We start from the raw sequence: 8,377 nt of genomic DNA, 5'->3' as shown, positions 1-8,377 counted from the left end.
TTGTCGGCCAATCATTTAAATCAGACTTGGCATTTGCAGCAAGCAGCCTATCCTAAACGAGCAGAAGCATAAGTCAGCGAGTGTATGGACGAGCCCCTTGCCAAAACCAAGGCGCTAATACTCATCAGCCACGAAATTTGATAAGCCTACTTCTATAAAGAGGGGTAGGAATCTGAAATCCATTGGTATCGTCATTTTTCGCCCTTGCGCAATCTTGTTTAGTGTCATTTTCTGCCGCGCGGCCAGTAGCATCATGCGAACCGATCGTCACAGAACTTACAGAATACGAGGAATTCCAAATGAATATGAGACCAGGATTGACGTCCGTGAGCTTGTAAAGAAAGTTCTTTTTCTCGAACCTAGCGTAAGCGTGGCTGTCCATTCGCTTGCAGCCAGTCCTGTCGATCGAAACAGCAAGGTCGCAACTCTCAGCTTCGATGCGATTCCGGATTGCTTGTCCGTGTCCGGTTTCTCTAAAAAGGAATGGGTATTTGAACTAGAAGCCGAAGATGACCTCGGTTTCAGCAAATCAATTGTCCTAGACTCGCACTTCTCTGGGTTCACGCCACTGCAGCGCACCATTGATCAGGATTGTTATGTAGAGTGAGTTGATAAGGGATACCTGGCAGAAAATGTAGCACTGATACATAACTCCAGTTTAATTGCAATATCGGGCCTCGGAGGGCATGCATTTGGCTCGTTTAAGGACAAACAAGGGTCCTTTATGTGGCTTCGAGATGCTCTTCCGCTCGATGCTCCTCGCGCAAGAATCTTGATATATGGATACGATACTCAACTCGTTCGGAGCAGTTCTTTCCAGAACCTAACGGACTTAGGCAGAGCTCTCCGTACTGATTTAAGAGGCATTTGGGTATGCGATGTGCAACTCCAGTCAAGGCCGTTTCTTTCAGCTTATCTAGCAATACAGAATCCAGAACAACCTCGTCCCATTGTGTTCATTGGACACAGCCTCGGAGGCATCGTTATCAAAGAGGTCAATTCGGTTCACCTAATTGTTAAATAAACAATTGCTGAGATATATACTAACTATTTCGGGTATAGACTGTAGTAAAGTTGAAAGAGGAGCCTACCAAAGTGAATGCTTCAGTTCTGGATTCCCTCTCTGGATTCATGTTCTTTGGTGTTCCTCACCAAGGCCTAGCTATTGAATCGCTTGTTCCTTTGGTAAAAGATCAGCCCAATCGGGGTTTACTTGAGTCACTCAACAAAAACTCGGCGCTGCTTGAACGCCTTCAGAGGGGATTTACCCACGCAATTGACACAAGACGCACTAAGATTATAGCCTTCTATGAAACGGAAAAATCTCCTACGGCAGTAGAAGTATATTCCCCTGAACCTAAGTCTTGCCGCATGTAGGACATTTGCTTACACATCATATAGGTTGGGGAAGGCAAGTGGGAGAGGTCTGGACGACGTGAAGTATTGGTTGACGTTTCATCGGCGACATTTGGCAGTCAAGACCAACACCCTATAGATCGCAACCACTCTGAGATGGTGAAATATAGCAACGCATACGATGTGTTCTACAGGCGTGTCATTATTGCCCTAAACGAGATACTCGACACTTTGCAAAGCAGTCCAAATACCGGAAATGCGATGAATGATGTCAGCAGTAGGTAGTTAGATCTAAACTTTAGTTAATTAGTAACCTAACGGATCTTTTAGTGACTCAAGCGCTTCCAGATAATAACAAGAGTATGTGGCCTGAGGGCAGTCTGTAGCAAATCACTGACCCGCCTTAGGGTGTCTTAGATCACTTTCTTTTCGGGAACAAGAGTACAGGTACAGCGACATCGTTTCCGCACGTGACACTTGCGAGTGGCTTCTCGAGGATTCTCAATACCAAGATTGGACGAACAAACAGCGAGGCCTTATCTGGATCAAAGGGAATCCTGGAGCTGGAAAGTCGGTCCTCATGAAATTTGCCGCCAAAATAATGCGTAACAGAGACTCTAGGAGAGTTGTGTCCTTTTTCATCCACGGCCGAGGAACGCTTTTGCAGAGAACGCCATTAGGTATATTCCGTGCATTGCTCAACTCAATGCTGGAATTCTTCCCACAACATCTCACACAACTCACTAAACGATTCAACGACCGAGAGGCTCGAATTGGAGCTCATGAAGACAATCGATGGGATTGGACCGAAAAGGAACTTCAAGACTTTTTATCCGAGGTTTTAACCAAAGGAGCAAAAACCCAGCCTATAGTGATCTTTATCGATGCGCTGGATGAGTGCGGAGAAGATTATGCCAAGGGTTTATTAGCGTACTTTAAACACCTCATGGACGATATCGAGCGCGAGGAGTCGCTGGTAAAGATTTGCTTTTCTTCGAGACACTATCCCATCCTTGGCCATGAAACCATGCCAAGTATCTCTGTAGAAGAGAGGAATGACAAAGACATTAGGCTGGTTATTTGCAACCGACTTAAGGAAATTCAGCCAGTCACAATACGTCAACAGATCGAGACCAAAATCTTGATGAAGGCCCACGGAGGTTTCCAATGGGCAATTCTAATTGCTACCATCATGGTTGATGAACACGCAATTGGTACCAAGACGGATAGTCTGTACAGACGGCTTGCAGCTACGCCCGAGGCACTTGATGAGTTGTACGCCAACATATTAAGTGGCGTTACAGAATCCGAAAAAAAACAAATGACGAAGCTGTTTCAGTGGATCCTGTATGCAGAGCAACCTTTATCTGCACAGGAGCTGCGGGAGGCGCTTGCCACTGATAAGGATATGACTTTTAACACTATTTCTCAACTTAGATGTCAAGACAACTGGACAGATACTACGTCTCAATTCGAGAAACGTGTTAGACATATTTCGAGAGGCTTAGTGCGATTTCAAAATCGTGAGATCTGGGAAAAATACGAACTTGATGGAGAAGACTGGGACCGGGAAGCTCAATTCATCCACCAATCGGTTGCAGATTATGTACAGGAGAAGTTTTTTGAGCCTATCGGACAGAAGTCTACGTCTCTGCAGTTGATCGGTGCCGGTCACTTTGAAATATCGAGGTCATGCCTAAGATACTTCACATTAAACGATATCCTCGAAGGCGCTCAGTTATCTCGTGGGCCACTCTCAGCAAAATTTCCACTATTACCATACACGGTACGATTCGTATTCCGCCACGTTCGAAAAGTTGAGCAAGCAGGAATCAGCCAACCTGATCTCCTCGAACTTATCCATTGGGGTCAACAGGCTGAATTTTTAAAGAAGATTGCGAGTATATGGAGAACAATGGATCCTGATAATGCCCACGCACCGAGGGGATGGCCATTTATTGGAGCAACACCTCTTCATGTGGTGATAGGATTCGGGTCAGAAAGCTCCCTCAATAGACTCCTTCTGGAAGAAGATGCAGAGCTCGACGGTAGAGATTTAGAGGAGAATACGCCACTACTTCTTGCACTTAGGGAGTTTCGCCAAGACATGGCACTCATGATACTGAATCGGTCGGTTGAGTGGCAACTTCAAGAGGGAGGGATCGATCAAAATATCACTCGGGACAACGGCACAGCGCAGCGAAAGAACTACCTTGCTCACATCAACGCCGAGAATGGTGACGGCGAGACACCAATAACCGTTGCTATAACTTTAAAGGCTGGGGAGGTGATCTTTAAATTGGTTGAGGCGGGTGCTGATCTCCAACTTTTGGGACACCAAACTGAGCTTGTGTTATACGCTATTCGCCATAGGGACAAGAAGCTCCTTCTGAAGCTGCTGGAAAAGAGCATTAATATTGACGGAGCTGTCTTTTACTTGGTAAAAGAGCTGCATCGTATCGGCAATGATGATGCTCTAGAGGAGATTTTGCTGGAACTTCTCAAGGCCGGTGGCAATACAAGAAAATCATTGGAATTTAGTCGGAGAGTCAACAGAGACGATAGCGATGACGACAGCGACGACGACAGCGACTACAACGAAGACAGTGACGAAGACGAAGACGAGGCAATGATCGTTGCTTCGCGAGTCGGTGACATAAATTTAGTCAACCTCCTCCTGTCCTGTGATGTTCCAGCTGATTTACTAGACGTTAACGGAATGTTTCCATTGCTTATTGCGGTAGAACAACACGATATGAACTTGGTCGAAGTCTTGCTGCAAAATGCTCCATATACGGCTAAAATGAAGGACTATTTAGGTCGCACAGCCTTGGACGCAGCAATTAAGACAGGCCAATATGCTATGGCACTGTGTATAACTGAAGCCGTGGATCAAGTTGATGTATTAAAGGAATCACTTTTTATGGCTATTGAAAATTCCCGATGGGATGTAGTAGAAGCCATCCTATTGAAAGGAGAAAACACAGTTGACATCGTCGAAACAAAGGACCAGTTAGGTCGGACATTGCTCCAACTTGCAACACAGATGGGGTATCTGGAGCTGGCCAAGCTGGTTCTGGATACAGGCAAAGCCGAAGTCAACGCAAAAGATCAAGATGGACGAACACCTCTTTTTTGGGCCGCTCAGGTTGGAAACGAAACGGTGGTTAAGCTACTTCTCGACACAGGGGAAGTCGAGTTGGACGTGGAAGATGATTACGGGCGAACACCGCTTTCAGTAGCCGCTCAGGAGGGGAATGAGGCTGTGTTCAAGTTGCTTCTTGACACAGGCGAGGTCAAAATCGACGCAAACGATTCATTCAATCAAACGCCATTCTCATTAGCCGCTCAGAGGGGACATGAGGCGGTGGTCAAGGCGCTTCTTGGTACAGGCAAAGTCGACGTTGATAGAAAGGATTTATTTTGCCAAACGCCGCTTTCATGGGCCGCTCAGAGGGGGTACGAAGGAGTGGTCAAGGCGCTTCTTGATACAGACGAAGTCAACGTCAATACACGCGATCAAGATGGACGAACACCACTTTCATGGGCTGCCCAGGAGGGCCATAAGGCGGTTTTCAATTTACTTCTGGATATGGATGAACTCGACGTCGACGCAGAAGATTTGTTTGGTCAAACACCACTTTTGTGGGCTGCTCAGAGGGGACACGACGCGGTGGTCAAGGTGCTTCTTGACACAGGCAAAGTCAACGTCAATACACGCGATCAAGATGGACGAACACCACTTTCATGGGCTGCCCAGGAGGGTCATAAGGCGGTTGTCAAATTACTTATGGACATGGAAAAGGTCGAGGTCGACACAAACGACAATGATAGACGAACGCCACTTTCATGGGCAGCTCAGAGAGGGCATGAGGCAGTCGTTAAACTGCTTCTTGATACAGGCAGATTCGACATCAACATGAAAGATTTATATGGCCGAACGCCGCTCTCATGGGCAGCTCAGCATGGATGTGGAGGAGTAGTGGAGCTGCTTCTCGATAGCGGTAAAGTTGACGTCAACGCAAAAGATCCATATGGTCAAACGCCGCTCGTATGGGCCGCCCAGAAAGGACATGTGGCGGTTGTCAAGCTTTTTCTTGATACTGGTAGAGTTGACGTCAATGCTAAAAGTCAATACAGTAGATCGCCGCTCTCATGGGCCGCTGAGAGGGGGTATGAGGCGATCGTCAAGCTGCTTCTTGATACAGAAAACGTTTACGTCGACGTAAGAGATCAATATGGACGAACACCGCTCGCGTCAGCCGTATATGGAGGACATATGGAGGTAGTCAAACTAATTCTCTACAATGGAAACGCTAATTTAGACGCAAAAGATCTAAATGGCCGGACGCCGCTCTCGTGGGCCGTTCAGATGGGACACGAGGCGATAATTCAGCTACTACTTTATACTGATAAAGTCGATGTTACTGCAGCCGACAGAGATGGACGAGTGCCCTTTTCCTGGGCCTCGCGATAGTTAGACTGCTTCTTGGAATATGCAGAGTTAACATTGACGCGAAAATTCAAAATGGTTGAAGACTGCTTTTATACGCCGCTGGAAAGGGATAATATGAATGTTTAAAGTGAAGTCAATGTCCCGCGAAATATGAAGACGGTTGACCACCGCCATCCAGGTCTGATTAGGGCGGGCACAAACCCGGCGGAGCTTAAGCTGCTTATCTATGCAGTCAAAGAAGACATTAATATGGACAAGTCTATACGTCACGGTGTGTCCTGCTGTCCAGGCAGTTGAGCTCTCTTAATTTGATCCATTGACTTTCACGGTTAAAGGTCTTTCTATAGTATTCTGTTACAAGTCCTAGTCTTCAATCAATCTTAAGATAGTAGCAGGAACTAGTGTTCGGCCTGGGGCTTGAATGGGAGCTGAACCTAGCGGGAGGCTGAGACGAGAACTTCAATTGTGTGAATTAGGTCTGACCAAATTACCGCTCTCCTCAAGGCTGCAGGAGAAAGGCGAGCCGAGGTGGGTAACTAAAGGTACGCAAGGTATTCCAGGCATCTATGGCCTCAATTCTACGGCGTAGTTGCGAATGTAGTGGTTCAATACCAGCCCCCAGACTGCCCCCATATTACATGTCGGAGTGAGTTGGCTCTCAGACGACCACATAAAGCTCGCTCAGGCAGAAATTATACACAATTTGGACAGAACATCTTAACTCCCGGTACGAAGTCGCTGTGCAACAATAACTTTAACTTATGCCTGTAACAAAAAGCAAAATACTACTTAAATTTTCCTAACATGTGGCTTCGTGGGAACTTTCTTGCTATGTTCGCTTCTCTAACGAACACTCGATGCTTTTCTTGCTCTGCGGATGGGAAACCACTCTATGGTAGGTGTTAAGTCCCCACCCCCCCATTCCGAACACCCCCCCATTCCGAACAGAGAATTCCCTTATACATATACCAACCTCACGACTTCATACAACACTATTACCAACCACTACATTCAAATTAAATAATTCCGAAAATATCAATGTAATCAGTATGGCGAAATATACTGAATTCGACATCCAACAAGTAATCTACGATGTATAGCGCGGTATAAGTATAAGACAAGCGTCTCGTACTTAAGGAGTACCTGTTTTAACTCTCTTCGGCAGACTTCGTGGTGATATACCTAAGGCAAAGTCTAGTCAGCACCTCCAGCGCCTATCACCTAAGTAGAAAGTCCACTTAGTTAATTAGGCACTTGCTTAAGGCAGCTTAGGCCTGGCGCCTAGCTATAGGCAACTAAGAGCTTTTGCCTAACGGATTACTACTCTTGGTGGTGACGAATCACCACTTAGAAATAGCTGGTTTAAAGCTTTCCTTCACCGAAATCTATAGCTGAAGACTCTAAAAGGCAAGGCAATCAAGAGTCTCCGTATTAAGGCTGTTACAACTAAGAAACTTATATAGTATTTCAATCTATTCAACAACCTATTTGTTAGAGATATACCACCCTAATATAGGTGGAATATAGATAAGATAGGGATAATAGAAGGTTAAGGTCTTAATAGGCTGGTTCTTAGATCTAGTAAGAGGAAGAAATTAATATATATATAGACTCCTGGTTTAAGGTAGTAGACTATAATAGTTAAGTATATCTTAGCAACTAGGTAGGTAATCTAACCACTCGTCTTATTTAGAGGTAAGAGTATATAATAGCAGTAGTTTCTAGATAAGTTGGCTGCTTATAAATCCTAAGTATTTAACGCTATAGAGAATAAGTAGATATTAAATACTATAGCTTTATAGTAGTTAAGAGACGTCTTTAATCTTTAGATGCAGCCGCTAGCTTTATATAAGAAGAAGAACCGGCTTCTAATTATAGATAGGTATAATAGTTACTATATAGATGAATTTATATAGGAATACTTCTACTAAAAGATCTATATAATCTTTCTACCTGCTTATTCTAGCTATATTATATAGCTACTTAATATAGTAGTATTCAGCCTACTAAAAGTATTATACTATAAGAGAATTAGAGTTCTTTATACTCTTATAGACTTATCAACTATAAGCAAAAGGAACTTCCTCTATTGCTATAGAGAGGTACGTCAAGAGGTAATAAAAGGTATTAATATCTAGGCTGGTTGGAGGGCAGCCGGGTTGTAGTGTAATAGTAGGCTGACAGTGACCTACTATGGCAATAGACTAAAAGATCCGTTAGTGCAAGCAACCATGCTTGCGCTGCTGTCAACACTGCTTAATAAGGACCACAAGGACTGCGCTCTGCGACTTACGCCAATTGTACGGCTGTGCCGTTACAACTATCCCACCTCTAAGGGAGCATTGTCCCTAAGGCGACTGTCCGCCCACCTACGCTTGAGTGGCATGCGACAAGCAATGCGAACCCCTAGGTGGTAAGGATCACGTGAGGCCGGTCTACCCCGCACGTCACGTTATTGCCCGCACCTGTCAGCCTAGCAGCTGCCGCGACAGAGCATCGAACCTTAGACCTCTGCCTAACAGCCGAGTAGACCGCATGGTTGCTTGCATAATTGTAATAGTAGGC

The 8,377-nt window shown here is 45.2% G+C and overlaps 1 protein-coding gene across 1 annotated transcript; it reads left to right on the top strand.

Moving 5' to 3' along the window:
- Positions 1–253: 253 nt before the first annotated feature.
- EsH8_VII_000182 (uncharacterized protein) lies at positions 254–5,833 on the top strand (the record flags this gene model as incomplete). Its single annotated transcript, XM_083270315.1, has 7 exons — positions 254–603; positions 658–871; positions 929–994; positions 1,063–1,341; positions 1,402–1,633; positions 1,687–1,716; positions 1,764–5,833. The coding sequence occupies 7 exons, from the start codon at positions 254–256 to the stop codon at positions 5,831–5,833; spliced, it is 5,241 nt and encodes a 1,746-aa protein (XP_083127872.1).
- Between the last annotated feature and the right edge of the window lie 2,544 nt (positions 5,834–8,377).

Source organism: Colletotrichum jinshuiense, chromosome 7 (genome assembly GCF_051148585.1).
Source record: "Colletotrichum jinshuiense chromosome 7, complete sequence".
Taxonomy (NCBI): domain Eukaryota; kingdom Fungi; phylum Ascomycota; class Sordariomycetes; order Glomerellales; family Glomerellaceae; genus Colletotrichum; species Colletotrichum jinshuiense.
This window is presented reverse-complemented; position numbering and strand designations above follow the sequence as displayed.